This window comes from Xiphias gladius, chromosome 6, assembly GCF_016859285.1.
Source record: "Xiphias gladius isolate SHS-SW01 ecotype Sanya breed wild chromosome 6, ASM1685928v1, whole genome shotgun sequence".
NCBI classification, from domain to species: domain Eukaryota; kingdom Metazoa; phylum Chordata; class Actinopteri; order Istiophoriformes; family Xiphiidae; genus Xiphias; species Xiphias gladius.
In genome coordinates, this window is record NC_053405.1 from 12,814,392 (window position 1) to 12,832,069 (window position 17,678).

The 17,678-nt window shown below is 41.2% G+C and overlaps 1 protein-coding gene across 1 annotated transcript; it reads right to left on the reverse strand.

The window, feature by feature from the left end:
• Positions 1-4,805: 4,805 nt before the first annotated feature.
• Positions 4,806-8,987, reverse strand: b3gnt7 (UDP-GlcNAc:betaGal beta-1,3-N-acetylglucosaminyltransferase 7). Its single transcript, XM_040128927.1, has 2 exons — positions 8,761-8,987; positions 4,806-7,222 (listed from the first exon to the last, which is right to left on the reverse strand). Coding segments are annotated over exons 1-2 (1,257 nt in total). The 5' UTR covers positions 8,763-8,987; the 3' UTR covers positions 4,806-5,967.
• Positions 8,988-17,678: the final 8,691 nt, after the last annotated feature.

The following is a 17,678-nucleotide window of genomic DNA, read 5'->3' on the forward strand; positions in this document are numbered from 1 at the left end:
CCTTTATTCACATCCTATACATGCTGAGGGTGAGTAGCTTGTATGTGCTAACAGCAGATGTAAAGAGGATGACATTGTAGACATTGTGGGAATTTGAACCTCCTACTAAATGTAAATTTAGAGCACTATAAACTTAACTCTATATATATATAGAGTTATGTAGGTATATATATATATATATATATTTTGCCATAGTGTTTGACACATGCAGTACTGCCAGTGCTGCAGTGATGCCTCGCAGACCTCGCAGGGCTATGACACTGCAGTAGGTAGACAGGGGAAACGTAGTCGAAAGGAAAATCACATCTCATGTAAATGACGATTAAGGCTTTGCTACTGGGCAACAACCCAATCAGCACCTCAAAAGTCGGATTCAGAATCATCCTGATTGTAAAAGTACACTGAGGCATACAAGCAATCCGACTGCGGTTTCCAGTAGCTCTCAATATTCTTACTCGCAATAAACTTACACTACTAGTTCTTTCCGATTTCTCACTGGTGAGAGGGCTGACCCTGAACTGCTGGGTGGGTGTCTCTTGTCAGTGACACTACCAGACAGGGGACAGCAGTATGCTGTCATCCCGTGGCTCCGCTAGCTGAACAGGGACCTTTGTTCCTGAAGGTGCCTGGGCGGGAGGCACTGATGATGGCACCACTGAATACCTCTATTTAGAGATTTGTTGCCCCCCGCCTTGAACAGTGACAGAGGTCATGCTAGCCTTTCTCCGTGGCGTTATGTCAGCCGTCTCGAATGACCTCTGTGCTTTTTCTTTTCTCTCTCTGAGTTCATCTATTAGTGCTGCATTCAGTTCAGTTGAATTTCATATTGCTGTATCATTTCTCTTCTACTCTCCTGTTTTGTTTTGTTTTTTTTATTTTTCTTATTAAACAAACTCATCCACAGGGACATACAGTAGAGATGTGATATCCACATGCAACCAGTAATAAATAACAGGACTTGTAATTCAGAATTCAGAATTATATAAGCAAGAAGCTCTATGATTTTTTTTTTTTCAGCATAATATAGGAAGCTATAGTATTTAATATGATTGAGGAAGGCGAGGGCGGTAACACTTGACCCTCTAGTTTACCCTCTAGTTTCCTAGAGTCAATAGGCCATTGTGAAAAGTAGAGAGGACAGAGATTGATACGTTATCTCATTTGTTTCGTGGCTGGTCTAAAAAGGGCCTTCTTTAAATGGGAGTATACTGAATTCTCTTCACAATGGATCTTTGTCAAGTACATGGTGTATTATAGCACGGATGTACTACGAAAGTCACATTGCCTTGGCCTGTTTTCCAGTGGGATTTGAGGGAGTCGGTGGCTGCATTATCTTTATCTGCCTAGTGGGCAAACAAATAATAATTCATTTTCCTTTACATTTCCTGGACGTACGTAATAAAGGACATACCGTGGTTGGTTTGATCAGTTCTGGAGAACAACGCCTGTGTAATTCTTATAGAAGAATTACGCATTCAGGGGAAGAAATGTAGTGGAAGAAATTCCACTGAATTTCTTCTCAAAGGGTCAGTTCAGTTAAGTCAAATCATAAAAACAGCATATTACCCCCTGTAATACCACAACATGTCGTTTTTACATTTTTGTTTTTTGTAGGGATTAAACACACTAGTCATAACGAGTTAATTATCCAGCCCTTGGTTCGCGCAGCTTAGCGCAAAGACTGGAAAAAAACAGATAGCCTGTTTCTGTCTCTAGGTAACACAATCCACCTATCCGCACATCTAAGGTTTACAAATTAAATTGCCATATCCTGCTTAATCGGTACAAAAATAAAGTCTAAATACATGTTGTGGTTTTACAAGGGCGTTGTGTGATTATTCCTTGGCTGGGCAAAGTCAAAATACCAAAATATAACATGTTAATTACAGCACTTTAGATGTGCAGATAGGTGGATTTGTTACCTTCAGACAGACCCGGGCTATCTGTTTCCCTGTTTGTGCTAAGCTAACCAGCTGCTGGCAATAGCTTCATGTTTAGCATACAAACATGAGAGTGGCATCGATCTTTTCATCAAACCCTCGGCAAGAAAGTGCATTAGTGCATTTCCCAAAATGTCAAACTATTCCTTTAAACTGCAGCAGTAATATTAAGTTTGTTTTCTAGCATTATTCTGTATATTGGACAGAACCTTATTATTCATTGGTAATGAACGGTCTCAGTTTCTGCTTATTCCCCCATTTGTCATTGACATTTCCTTCACTGATGTTTATGGTGATTTTTTCGTTCCTCCGTCTAGGTTGTTTTTTTTTTTCAAACGATTTCTAGTGATTTTACATGCTTGAGTGCTTTTTTTTTTTAGAAAATATTGAGATATCCTCCAGGCAGCCATTTGTTGTCATTCTGTAGAGGACCAAGGTCGACTTGAAACTTGCTTGAATTTTTTGCAAAAGCCATCCATTAAAATTATACTATTTTTATTGGACGTAAAATCACATTCAGTGATCTGGAACAATACGTTTTTATTTAAAGTATGTTAGCAGTATATTAATCTACAGTATACGTGATTTGTAATGACTGGCACCGCGTGCTGTGTGAGATGTTCTGTTATGCCTGAGCTGACAGAAAGGCTGTAGTCAGCAGCCTGTAGGTTGAGGAATGTTCTTTTTTAATTTTAGCCCAGGCAACAACCCTCCCATCTTTAGCCACGTCAATGATGGTGCTCTAAAGTCCTTTGAAGAAAATCGAGGGCTAGTGTGAAAGCTTGCAGCCCCTTCCATCTGACCCACTGACCATGCCGACATCAAAAGCTTCCTCCAATTAGTGTCAACAAATACGCAACTCCTTTTCTATATGCAGGCTGGAAGGCTGAGTGTGTACTCACATACAGTCAAATATCAACACCGAAGTGGGACATTTACAATAGATGATGCTAAATTTTGGCTGGTGGTTGATAAGTCAATTCTCGCAGCCATAAAGTCAGTGTTTTTTTTTTTCAGTCACTTTGGCTGGGAAAAATTCAGAGGGGGTATGTGTTACGTGAAGGTAGAGCATACATTGTCTCTCCTGACCTTCAATGTAGTCTTTCATGGCACATCTTTTTGCCTGTGGGTTTTAGATTTCTCTCTACCTGCAGGCTTGGTAGTAGTAGTAGTTTTTTTCTGTTAAATAAACGAATGATTCGACTTTAGAATTCGAAAAGATTGCTGAATCGGATATCAGCTTTGCAACGGTTCAGTTACATTGATGTTACCTTTATTAGCCTGTTATGATTTGCTACGATAGGAAGCACACTGGTCCTCTATGTGAAGGATAAGAGACCAATATTTCTACATGATAAATAAGATTAACAGTCTACAGCTACGATAGCATCTCTGTGAGGCTGTACTTAGGCACAACGCTGCTTGGATCAAAATGTTAACATCAACATGCTAACATGCTCACAATGATAATGTGTGTTTGAGTGCTGACATTTGCTAATAAGCACTAAACACAAAGTACAGTAGAGGCTGTTGGGAATATCATCAATTTGGCAGGTATTTGGACAAAAAGCAAAGTATTGGAATAACGATAATTTCATCTTGTACCATCATTTTGATGATTTTATGATATTGATATAAAAATTTGATATCTGTTGATATTAAAATTCACCCTGAGGGCAACTTCATAGCAATCTGTACAATAGTTATTGAGGTATTATAGCCCAAAGTGGTGGATGGACAAATTGCAATTCCTAAAGCCATGCCCTTAGCGTGGCTAGGAAGCAACTAAGGCCATAGTTTTTTTGAGAACGATTCCTTACTGTTGATGTGTTCACTTATTCTGTTTTGTTAAACAGTCTCAAATGATACAAGTACATTCTCTGTCGGATCATATTACATAAACCAGACTGATCAGTGTACAATAATACTGATAATTCAGCTCACTTTCTCGATAGGTTTGACTCCATATCACTGTACATTGTATTTAACAAAGAGGACAGTTGAAAGAGAAAAACCTTCTTAAACTACGCTTCTGTTTTTGGCGAGTGCACCCCTCATGAAACACAATACAGGGAAGTTTCTGTATGGCTTTCTTGTTTCTGTCCTGAAAGAGACTGAAGAACAACAGGAAGGTATTTGTTTTGTTTTGGGACACCCTCTTTGTCTTTTTGGGCCAATTTAAAGCTTTAAACAGTATCTTCACTGTTAGCCGGCAGTATCAGTCTCAACAGTTCTGCTCGGTGAAAAGTCACACAATATTTGACAGGGACACTAACAAAAAAAAAAAACAGCATGAAAGTTGCTATATGAAAACAAATACAAAATAGATTGTGGGTTGAAAAAAAGATGTCCCATACCAAATAACAAAACATTACTGGAGAAAGTTGAGTCATATTTCTTCTGAGATTCCTTCTCAGGTTTGGCTCTTGTATCATAAATGTTCCGTAAACACTATAATGCAGGAGTCTTTTAGATCAAATTGTGAATTACACAGGTGACAGTTCTTTGTTACTTTACCACTTAGAAAACAGAACAAACCCTTGGTTTAAATTGGGTTACCACTGATGAACAAATGAAAACGTTCCTATATTGTTTGGAGCACACCACTATTGCTTTCATGGTTGTTTGAACATGTATGTTTTCTTTACTCTTTAGTTGCGTAAATGATACCCATATGTCGAGACTGTACACTATTGTTGGGTGACCTGATATGGATTTTCACATAGATGTTCGATGCTGATAAGGCCAAACACAAAAACAGCCAATCTAGGACAGATTTCCAAGACAAATGTATTGTCAAGACGTTTATTTACAAATGACATTCTATATACATTTAGATTTTTACATATATTTACATCCCCCAGACATAATCATCACCCAAAACACCCATGACGTTCAGCTTCATAATCATCCAACCTTCCGTTAATAAGCTCATCTGTTGCTTTAAATTAAACATAAGAACCCCACATTGGCCCCCTATATCCGGGTTGGCGATTAAATTAACATTTCATGTGCTCGTACCAGCAATAGTTTTAGTTCACAGTGTCATTGTAAAACCTCTACCAAATTCATGTCAAGTATATCAGCACATTCAAATCCATGGACAGCATACATGTAGCAAGTTTACACATTTGTTAATGGTTTACAGTAGTATAGGAGTAGTAGAAGTCCAGATCAAGTCGGTCACATTCCAAACAAATGAGTGCAAGGACCTCTATGATACAAAAATTGATTAAAATCTTTCTTCAAGAATGTGTACTGTACATGCAGATAATGGTATCATGGTTGCATTTAGTAGAAAATGTGACCAATGATGAAATTAAGAGTTTTCTGACCAACTCACTGAGGTAGAGAGAGTTGTTTCTTTCTCTTACTTGAAGCCATTTAAAGCCTCTGCAGCATGCCATACTGGCATACATAACTCTCAGTACAAACCCAAAGTGCTAGCGTAACAGCAGCATGTGCAATGGCTTTCGAACACTAATACTAACTGCCCTTAAATTTTCACGAACTAACTAAACCCAACATTATTTCCCTCCGACCAATCCGAAAGCACCACATGCTACAGCAATTAAAATATATTCATGGTTTTGTTAACCACTTGTCCTCGCAAGAAACTTTACCTTAAATTTTTTACGTGTATTCACATTGTCGATTTCGTGACAACTCACTGCCACAAGGCTCCTGGCCAATGAAAAACCTTCAACATTTCAAAGCAGAGGGAAGAGGAAGAATGGGTATTGGCCACACGGGAGGGGAATAGGAGGGTGTTTGTTTGCGTCCCATTAAATATTTTCCATCAGGGCCAACAACAGATTATTATGCAAGAGAATACAAAGCCTGTAATTGTAGCGCAAGTAAATGTCCTCCTTAGTGTGCCCATTGATGCATCAGCCTCTCCACATAAAGGAGAGTTTACTGGGAAGTTCGCCTTCAACTGTCATACACTGTACTGTACTTCCTACTGGTATCCACCAAGGTTTAGCTCAGCTTGTGGGTGCTGTCCTTACCTGGTGTTTTCGTGAAGCTATAGGATCTCCACTTTCTGCGCGCAGACCAGGTCACTGTTGACCAGATTCCACATTTGCATTAGGTCCGATGGGAGCAGCTTGTGCACCACAATCATGCTCTTAAAGAAACAAGGTTCTCGGTTCAATTTACTGCTCTTATTTTTCACCAAACCAAACGTCTTAAAAGCATTGTGTTTTATAGGGGTGACCTGAAGCACCTCCAGACACATTCCCAAGAAGACGTCGTCGATGGGGTAGAGCTCCATGGTGTCTGCGACCCAGTAAAGCCTCCTAGCCAGGTTCCCATCCATCAGAAACCCCCCCCCACCTGCATATGGAGGGTATTGTGTCTTATTATACAGAGCTTGGGGTATGTAGTATTTGTTCTCTTTTTTACGAATGGGCTTAGCCTTGAAAATCACATCTCCCACAAATAGGTTCTTTTCATGGTTGCTGCTTTCCAAGAACTCAAAGATGTTATCCGTGCTGACAAACACATCATCGTCCCCCTTAAAGACGTAGCGCACGCTGGGACAGTACGTGTGGAACCACTTCAGGAAGTGAGTCTCTTTAAGTGTAAGGTTGAAAAAGCTATCCAAGAAATCCCACTGGAGGATATCCCCATAGATGTAGTCCTCGTACTCCACAAGCTTCTGATGGTTCGCTCTCTCCGCCTCATTGGAGGGTTTACCAAGAAGGAAGAGGGTCTTTATCCTTTTGCCATTAACTACTTGCTCTTTGCCCCATGTTTTTCGGATTACCTCCCTGCGGTCATGTTGGGTGGCCACTGATTTAATTACCATGAGCAAATATATCTCCCCTGTGCACCTCTCTGGGTGGTTGAGGAGCATGGGGAAGTAACGGCAGTGTCGATAAAGCATGAACTGCTTAAAATTGTCCTCCAGGCTCCTGAACCAGTCCTGGCTAGAGAAGTTGAGGTTGGCGCTACAGTTTGAGTTGGTTATATCCCAGGTTCTGGGAGTGCTGTTCTCAGAGATTCTGGGCTTCTGTGTGGTGGCCCGAGATTTAGGCTGTGAGCGGCGTTGACTAGCTTTCCAGAAGCGTTTTATACCCAGGTACGAGTCAGTTTTCTCTTCCAGTGCAGCTCCGGGCTCCACTCCCTCAGAGGTATCCATGCCAGCCTGCCTCTCGAGTTCAAAGGGAGCCCCCACATTGATGCTCCCTCTCTGGACAACAGTCAGCGCCACCACAGCCAAGAAAAACATGACACTCACCTTCTTGTACACCCTCCAACGATCTCTGTTGTTCATCCTGGGTGAGACAAAGACCATAGATGCCAGTCAGATAGGGCAAAACATATCTAACCCAAGCACTTTTAGATAGACAGAAAGCTAAATATTGAATTGGATTATAAATATCACGGTGTACTGTTTTTAAGGGAGTTCATCTCCACACAATGTATGTTCCTACACGTTACTCAGAGTATCAAACGGTGAGCATAATTTTTTTTTTTCCTTTTTATACCCTCACCACTTAAACTGCGATGGGTCTAGGAGTAAAAATAAGACACCAAATAAAACCCCAAAGTTTGTATTTTCAAGGAAACATTGGCAAGTGTTCTGGTTTTATGAACTTTCATGTTTAAAAAATAAGTATGAAAATATTTTAGTAAAAATGCAAAGGCCTAATAAACGATCCCTCGGAGTTTAGACTGCATTTAAATTACCCACATTGGAATATTTGCTGTTTGATGTATAGCCAGTAAAGCACAGATGACTGACTGTCACCGCAATAGGTTCCCACATGTTTATACGATATCCAGAGGTATATTTGCCGTTTCATGTGTTGTCAGCAAAGCATAATAATTTGCCTAAGAGAGAGTTTTTATTACAGTCTGATTACAGTGTGCTCCCTGTTAGTAGCTTTTGCATACAAAGCCTACAGTGGGTCATGTAGTAATAACGGGAGAATGAATCGGAACTGTAAATGTTTCCCCCTTATGAGTTGCGGTGGTTTTGCCATTATGTTTCTGCCGCTAAAACAAACGACATGCTGCAGAGACACGCTGTTTTCCTCCGTTTTGAACATTTCTTTAACAGGACCACAGCCAGATAAAGTAGCGCGTGTCGCTTTTTATCGAACCACCGTCCCCCCGTGGAAGAAGATGCGGAATGTACTTGGAAAGTGAAGCAACCGCTGATTCTCACATTTCCATCGTGTCATGCCAGGGCGCGTTACATTCACGACCCCGGAGACACTCCCAGGGGGGAGTGGGCCCCTCTACCTTTGAAGGAGAGCCCCCCCCCCCAGGAGCTACCAACAAGGTAAATCCAAGTCACTTCTGGAACCAGGCTAAGACAGCAGGCCCCTTCAATAAAGAGTCATCTTAATAAGATGAGGTCTTTAGATCAGAGACAGTTCCAATTCACATCCTGGAAAAATGGTAGAGCATATACGACACTTGATATAAAAAAACATTACTAATTAATATTACTATTAAAACAGGCCACCTACATAAAAACTACAACACCACCTTGAAAGTGTGAACGAAAATCGTTGTGCCTAATCTTTTTTTTTTGGCCCTTGACGTTCTTGTTGCTCCAACAACGAGTTCCCCAAGAGGGGTCGCGCCGTTTGCCCTCGGTGGCGAGAATCCTTGCAAGCATTTGTCTGAGGTCGAAAATCCCGACGGATGACTTCTAAAACAGATATTACGATTTGGAGTTATCCGCTACCTCCGGATGGACAGTCAACGGCACAGGAGAGGATGACCACTCTCAGACAAGGGTCGTGTAAAAATATTCGTGTAGCCCCACAGAGATGAAATGTTACGAGAAGGTGCCACTTACATTTCGTCTTATGCTTTCGACGATCTGTGATGTTTGCTTTGAGGCAAATGAATAAATGGAGTGCTGACTATCGACTGCCGACAAAGTGGGACGGCTTGACCTCATGTGTCTTCGGCTTACGGGCGAAATGATAAAATAATCCTTTCCATCGAAACAGCCTTTGTTGCGAAACAGTGTGGTGAGAAACGAGGCGGAGGTACGGAGAGCCCTGCCGTGCCTGGCGATGCAGATGTGCGCCGCGGGATCCGCGCTGCCGAGGACTGCGCTCAGTCCCCGGCGGAGATCCGCTTTTAAAAGCTCAGCGGCAGCTACGCCGGCCGCACACACACGCACGCACACACACACACACACACACACACACGCGCGCGCACACACAAGCACACACACACACACGCGGGATGCAGGTGATGAACGAACAGGGAGGCAGGGGCCCGCCCGTCGTCCACACAAGCATAGTACTCCGCCACAGGTTGACCATAACCCTTAAGCCAATGTAAACATTGGCTTTCTTTTGTTTCCTCTACATCGACTGTAGGATGAAGTAACCTACGTGTGTTGCAGTGTTTAACTGTAGGTTCGTCCTGAAAATCACGTGGGAAAAATGACATTATGGCATCTCCATCGCAACGCCAGGAATATGCAGGTAATTATGATGAGGAAATATTTTTTAGTTTGTGATTTTTGACTGAGGAGAAAAGAATTCTAGCGGTAACAAAACGATGGTTAAAAAGCAAAAGCAAAATAAAACTCAATCTTTGTCAAGTTTGTGTGTTTGTAGAATGCACACTCCTCCCCTTAGGTCATTAACCCCCCTCCTAAATTCCCTAAAACAACACTGCACATGACCTCTGGTAGCTTTAGCTTTGCATTTAATATTCAAATTGCTGTGTTGTTGTTGTTGTTGTTTTTCCTGCCCGGTTAAGCTGCTTCCTGTTGTTGTATAAAACAGGTGAAATCAAAATATTTCTTTACAAGTAAAGGTCTTGCGTTCCAGTTTTTTTTTTTTTTTTTTATAGTTAAAGCACCTAATTATTATCAGCAACATGTACTTTAAGTATCAAAAGAAAAAGTATAAGTATTGAAACCATAAAAAACAGTTTTGTTAATATCCACCCTCCACTTATGTTACATCACCAAAAAAGCCGAAGAGATCACCCATCAGATTCACAACACAAAGACAATACAACTACAGTTCTTGTCCCACATTTAGCAGTGTGCTACACAGCAAATTGGTAATAATAGGTAATAATATTTGTTTCAGGCCACACAGTGTCTCACTGTGGCTAACTCTTCATCCCTGATTAATTATCCTGAACTACATTAATGAAATTAATATTTTTCATATTCACAGAGAGTTGTGTTAACACGAGACTGGCCTGTAAAAAAAAAACGAGCCCCTAGGTCGTCTGTGCAAGCAGCTTATTAGGACCCAGAGTTAATTTTTTATTGTTAGGTGACCTCCAGCAGACATAGTATTTATGAAAGGCGCAAAAGAGGAAGTCAGGTGAAGTAGTATGAAGAGTGACAAAATCTTAGGGTGGGAACAAAGGACCTATATGCTCGTTCAGGCTGGAAAACTTGCTGGTTAGCACTAATGTCTGTTGCTCTATGTGAATTAGCTTTTTAGCCTCTTTTAGCTCTTTTTTTTGGTCACATTTAATGTATGGTTAAGTCTGACATGGTCGCCCCCCCCTCCCATCCATTTTTCAATGAAATAACCTCTGAACCTACTGTACTGTACACAGCAGGCAAAACAATGGTTGGGAGCAAAAGTGAGCAAAAAGGACATTGAGTACTTGATAACTGACATTCATCAGGTGGTCAGAAAAATGAATCCAAATGAATTCCAATTTTGCTCCACGTCTTTCAGATGTGTAAGCAGGCAACAGTTTGCTAATAAATTTGCCATAAGAACTTTATAAGGCGGTATATGGGGATGACTATGCTTTTTTCAGCTTCAGTCTGCCACACTCTCTAGCAGACACAGTTAGATGAATATGGCTTTTGGTAAAGGTAAATATTGGAAGCGACCAAACATCCGCAGTCAAAAGGTTTGTTATTAAGTGTTGCGCAAATTAAAAGGATACAACATCAATAATGAAGCTATTTAAACATCTAATACAAAGAAAGAATTGGCGTCTAAATCTGAATGCGTGTGTCAGTTCTCTATAATTGCACATTGGAAACTTCAAGAAGTGGAATCAATAATTTCATAGGTTTATATAAACCTTTGGCTTTTAATAACAGCCTGAATAACTAACTGTACCGTAATGATTTGCTAAACTTAGTAATATTACTCAGTCCATATAGTGGACTTTCTGGTATGCTCCTGAGGACAAAAGAGGTCCTGGTGCAAATGAGCTGTCACAGAGCAAACTCCGCACGTTGTTATCAGCTTGACAGCCTTTCACAGCCATTGTGTGACTGAGGATTTTATATATTTGACATATTAATCACAGTTTTATATTCTGGCTATTGTTGGAAGCATTGGTCAAGGAAGGTCAGCGCTTCTGGTGAACTGCATTCATACAAGATGACTTACAAATCTTTCCAACAGTTAAATCAAAAGAAAGTCAGAGTTATGTTTTCTTTCAAGGGATACAGTCTGAGAAAGCAACAAGAGCTGTATAACCAACAGATTAGTTATGAAAAGAACCTGATCTGCTTTTCTCTCTTAAGGTCTTTCAACTCAAAAACAAACCGGTGATGGCTGAAATGCTGATTGCACAGCTGTCACCACCACAACTGCACTTAACCCTTGCTGTGGCAAACTATGGTCTTCCGCCTCTTTATGGTCCGCCTGTTTACGGTCTGGTGTCTCTCTGCACTTCAAAACAGGAATTTTTCAGTCCGAACACAGCTGTGATCCAAAATCTCTCCTTCCTTTCCTTCTCTCTCCATTTCCTGAAACCAACCAGCCATCCTTCTCTGGACCATGTGCATCCTGTTGCCTGCTGGCAGTGTTTTTTCCCGTTGTGATTCTTTCTTTCATTTTTTATTTTTTTTTGCGCTCTGCAAGTGCTGTAGAGGAGTGAAGTGGTGGTTGACACCACAGTCCCTCATCTTTACCCTGGCTGGAAAGACAACATTTATCACTGATGCGTAAAAAAGGCAACAGCCACTAAGGAAAACGGAGCTCCGTGAACACAGTGACTCATTGTAATGCGTTTTGTGTCAGGATATGACCTTTGTTACTGCGATTTTTTCGATTTCAATGTTTAACTTGAAATAAAACGAATCTTGTACAAGTGGAGCCTTCTGAAAAATATACTTTACGAAATAACAGGGTTTTCAACTGACAACAGCAAAAATAAAGCTGCACCGATCAATATTTTTATATTAACAATGGATCCCATGACTACTTGTATGTGAGAGGGGTCACTCAAAGTGATGCACCCACTGAAAAGTACCACTTGACTATGCAGTTCTCCTCAGCACTATGGAGCATTTTAGCATCTTTCAGCTCCTTGTTTTGGTTTTAGGGCCAACTCCAAATGAAGGCTAATGTTGCCCCGTGTCTGCCTGATGTGAAAAAAATAAAAACTGTAACATGTTCACCCTAACAACTTTATGATAAGGAAGAATGGGCTTTGGTCAAAGCTGCTTCTCTTGAATATTTGACGTTCACTGTACAGAATGACGAATGTTCAGAGTTTGACACTAGAGCGCTGTTTTCAAATTGATCTGCTGAAAGTGGAAACATGCCTTTTTGCTCACCTAGAGTCTGAGGTTAAGGCATGCACCGTCGAGCATGATTTTGTGACGTCACAACTAATTTGCAGGTCAATCCTGCTTCAACTGGCATCACACACAAGTGTGATGTGAAGACTTGAAACCGCATTGCAAGGACATTTATAATGGTCTTTCAGCCAAGTGGGAGACATCTTGTATCGGGTGAATAAACTTTTGAAATGAAAATATTTGCATATTCATAGTTTCTGGATTCTTCAAAGGGGGAGGAGGCGTGTATGTCTCTTTAAGAATTTCTAACAAGGTAACTGCATTTTTTTAATGGAAAAGCCATATCAGACACGCTTCATTATTGAAAGCAAGGTATTTTTTTTATATATTTTAAAACATGCATAGAGGGATCTTTTCAGTAATATTGTAAAATCTATGACCTTAAATCACCTCTGCTGACCAGTAGGAATTGGTGTACAATGAATGTCCTTACTCACACTTACACAAGTACCTTGGGCATATCTAAATTCTCTTGAATTACAAACATCTACAGAATTGATTCCCTGTTTTATTCAACCTCTCACTCTTTTGACAAATGATCCACTGTGTGCTGGGAAATCGTAACGGAGTTTTGAAATGACGCAGTTTGTCCCACCCTTGGCAAACTTGGCACTACCTCTGTCACTCCATCAGTGACAATGTTACACTCAGTGGCTCCTTTTCACCTTTTGTGTTAGTTTATGCAACAGAAAGGAAGTCAAGGTAAGCTGGGCGCTGGAGGATTGCAGGGTGGTAAGAAAAACAGTCTTCTAATAAGAGATGGAAAACCTTGCTGCTACTTTTGGCTCAGAGGAAGCCTGTGCTAATCCCTTGTTGCGTTTAACACACCTGAGGGACTTGGGAGAGGATTACCCTCAGTCTGTCCAACTCTTGTCAACTGTCCAACTGGAATGAATGAGCTTCAGAAAATTCATCTGTTACTCCTCCTTTTGATAAGTGAGGGGCCCAGGCCGCTGGCTCCTCAGTCACCATGAAAGAATTTACTGCTGTTGGCATTTTTTTTTTTCTTTTCACCTTCTTTAGCACTCAGCCGTCAACTGAGGATGTTGCTCTCTGACAAGGCTGATAGAACAAAGGAGATGCGATTGGGCCGTGTTATGAATGTCCCTGTCAGCTTTGGTTATAGGTAAACGCCTGCTTCCTTTCTAAACACCCAGAGGCCCCTATTGGTTTACTTACGCACATTAGTAAGATCACCAGCACCAAGCTACACAGTAAAATCTGAAATACTCCTTCTTACTCAAAAACCTTGTTTCTTCATGCTTTGCTGATTTTGCTGACTAAGGTTTCCACTAAGACTTATTCAGTGCTGATACACCTTCCTGTTTGGTTTCAAATACATTACTGATTTAGGCCTATTTAAGTGTCCCACAGGCAAAGTCACAAGAATTATGTTAATGATTTATATGATGTTATTTTGGGAAACACGGTGTGTTCCCTGAGCGATTAGCATACGGCAGCGTCAAAACAATTTGAGAAATTGACAAAACTATCTTAGGGTCCACTCACTCACTTTTTCAAAAGCTATCCCATGGTCTTCATCATTAGAGGTTGTTTTGTCAGCTGCTGTTTCCAAGGTCAAGCGTGAACCATCAAGTGTAGCCTTACCCCTAGTGTAGTGTCTTTTTGCCTTGTTGTGAGTTGCTAAGCCATAATGGGCTAATTACTGTTCCCTGAGGCTGGAACACCCACTGGTACTTGTCGGTTGTTGTGGGTGTTTTTCCCCCGACCACCAAAAGGGGCAACAGTGAGCCTGTCGCACACTTCAAAACAAGCGACACAAGGGTTAGATTTATGCTTGAGGAGTTTTTAAACAGCATTTGATGGTTTTACACAAGAAAAGCCTTCAAGGATGAAGACTAACTGGGTGTTTTGTCAAATGTACGTCTGGTTAACTTCCCCACCTCTGTTAAAGAGCAGCACACAGTTGCTTCCCTGTTCTTTTCTATGAGACGTGGGCTATATCTATATCTATTTCTATATCTATATCTATATCTATATCACAACTTTTAGGCCGACATAGAAGTCCTAAATGTGCTAATAATAATGGAAAGTTTGAACATTTTCAGTTTCCTGACATCTAAGCAAACTCCAGCAGCTGATAAGGTCAAAAGCTCCATGACAAGCAAATGAGTGGCTCATTTGCTTAGGATTGATTTGCCATCTGCTGTTTAATTTAAAAAGTCAACTGTCACTCTCAGTTCCAGAAATGTTGCTATTGTCCACAGTAATTCAGCCTCGCTGCGCGTAGATAAGCCCAGAGGAAGGCGACTATCGTGGCCTGCTGTTAACCTGATTCAGCTGTCATCTGTGGTAGTGATTAGTCTTTTATCCACCTCCTGCTGAAGAATCAACAGCCGTAGACTGGCATTTGCCATGTCCCACAGGACATTCTAACCCACAGTTTGGATTTGCACCAGTGTACATAGTGAAAAAAAGTGTAGTTGCATTCACAGTAAAGGTTAATGGGGGGTTTGTGAGGACATTCCTGAGAAGGTCAAAAATGTAAAAGGTGAATTTCAAATAAGCTTTAGACTTTACTCTGTTTAATGAGTCACCTCTCTGACCTTCAACATTACAGTGTTTTTGAAAATATCAAAAGCTCTGACAAGAATGTCTTCTGTCAGTATATAATGCTGTTTTTTAACGAGTGTCTTGACTTTTGCTTAGTTTGGCGCACTTACCAAAACCACCAAACAGGGCCTGGAAGGAATGGCAGAATGCTTCAAGTGTTTACGGCAAAAGTGCAGCTGCGTGGGTCATTTCGATCAATCTGTTCAGAGGGTCTGGTCAGGAGGAAACAGGAGGTTCAGGAGACAGAGACACTGTCTCTTCTTGGTTGGCGTCCCCTTTTATCAGTAGCCCACATGGCTGTCTACTGATAAACACATCTGAAAAGGGTGCCAGTGATCCTGATGACACTTAGGGCTCCTCAGAGGATGCCTCTTTTGCACCAGATTTATTGTTGAGATATGAGCGTGTAGTGCAAATCCACTTTTAGTCACACTTTGGAATGTAAAAAGGTTACATTTGGGATTTTTTTAAATGCGGTCTGGTGACGCATGATGCTCATTCTCTTGAGCTCGATTGAAAAGACGGGTTCTGCAGAGTTGCTTCCTCAGATTTCGGCTGTAAAATCTGTGAGATAAACAGCCATGATCACCCATGGATGTGATGGCCGATACTACTAAAGACCCAAGTTTTAAAAAGCAGTATTTTCTTTAAAGAACCGAAAAGAAATGAAAATGTCTTCGTTGTGTTGATGGACAATCAGGGCTGGATCAACTTGTTAGACGACCCCCATCAAACCCCTGTTCCTCCTAGTCACTTTCCATTTTGTACAGTTTTTTAGAATACTACCCAGTCCGGGATTTTGACAGGGACCCTCTTCAAGACAGGGCCTGAAAATGAGGTAATAAGGCAGACCCACCTAAGGGTCCCTATCATGTCAATTTTAAATTAAATTAGACCAAAAGAAAAAAAAGTAATCCTGAAGCTTTCAGGGCTCTTGGAGGTCTTAAGAGTAGACAATACAAACTGAAATGGCAAATGTGATAAACCCCGGAGGTGAAAACAGTTATGGAATGAGTCTGAATACCTTCAGTGTGGTACGAGCCACATTAACCGCTTGCTATTTTTCCATATCTGTAAGCCCCACCCCCTGGTCTTTATCCACACTTTCTGTTTTGATAGAAAGCAGCGGCTTCCTCTGTCGCCATCACAGCTGGACAGTACCCGCGTGGCTCGAGCTTGGGGTTACATGTCCACCTGGATGCAAGTGCGTCAGTGTTTCATGTGTAGCCTGTTTCCTCACATTGTGCTGCTGCTGACTGTCAGCGTCCACAATATTAATTGCTGAATATGTCATCTCTTGAGGGGCCACGTGAGGGTTAGTAGGACCTGCCTAGCTGAAACTAACAGTATCATTCCTGTAGCCTTTATGTATCCGGGGGAAGTTGACTGACCATCTGTGTGTTTTTAAATAATGTCCCTGCTGGTGGACATAGGCCCATTTTGCAAGCAAACATTTTGACGGCCACGGGAAAGGTTTACTGGAGGTTCAGCTGATGTCACAAATAGGGGACAGGGACTCAACACCCGGGGAGTAACAGTCAATATGTTTAGCCGAAACATTAGTTTTATTTGAAAACCATTCCAGGTTGTCAGATTGGCTTCAGCGGGGGCTTCTCTTAAGTTTGGGTTGAGCATCACTCTACCAGCGTGGAGCTCTGTGAGAACACAAAATGCAGTCAAAATGAAAAGAGGAGCATTACCACAGGAATTCTACATGCAAGACTGAACCTTTTCCCCATTTGTTTCCACTTAGGCGTTTATTAGTCTTCCTGGGGACTGTTAATACACACAAATACACACAGGACATGATCTACACCTTAACAGCTATGAAAGGAAAATAATAAGCACACGAAGAATATCAAATAAAACACAAATAAAAGAAAAAAATGACTAAAACTACATCATAAAATAACCCCAAAAGAGATGGAAGGTAGGTACAGTACAGTTAAACATACTGTAGCTGTTTTTACGTGCTGAACATTCTACATTTTTTGATAACACACCTTTTTGAATCCTCCTTGAAGACTTCATCAGTAATCGGTACAGTAGACCCTAAAAGTAAAGAGGCAAAGTTGCTGCCAGCAATGTCACATCACCTTACTGCCCAATTATTATTCTTCCCAACTGTATGAATCACATTATTCCACTCCATCCTGCTGTGCTGTCCCATTTACCTCTTCATCATGCTGACTGCTTCCAACAAAAACAAACTAAACAATATCAGACATACCACTTCCAAAATCATCAGCCTCCCCAAACCCGACCTCTCAGACCTCAACAACACAGCCATCACACACAGAGCACTTCACCATGGCAAAAGACACACTTCACATTACTACAGCCGGTTCACAAATACAGGACTGTTAAAGAGAGGAGGGCTTTGTTTCTTCTGCCACGGCAGCCCGATTAAAATCTATATATCTATCCTTGTTGTAACCTAGTGCCATGGGCCACTTTCTGTCAAAGCAGCCAATAAACTAAGTAAAACAGGGCAGGAGTAAACAGACCCAAAGTATCTGGCAGTAATGAGCTACAACAGGTCTTAAGACTACTTCTTAAACGCTCTAATGAAGACTTCAGCATGTCCCAAACGCTCTTGCAAG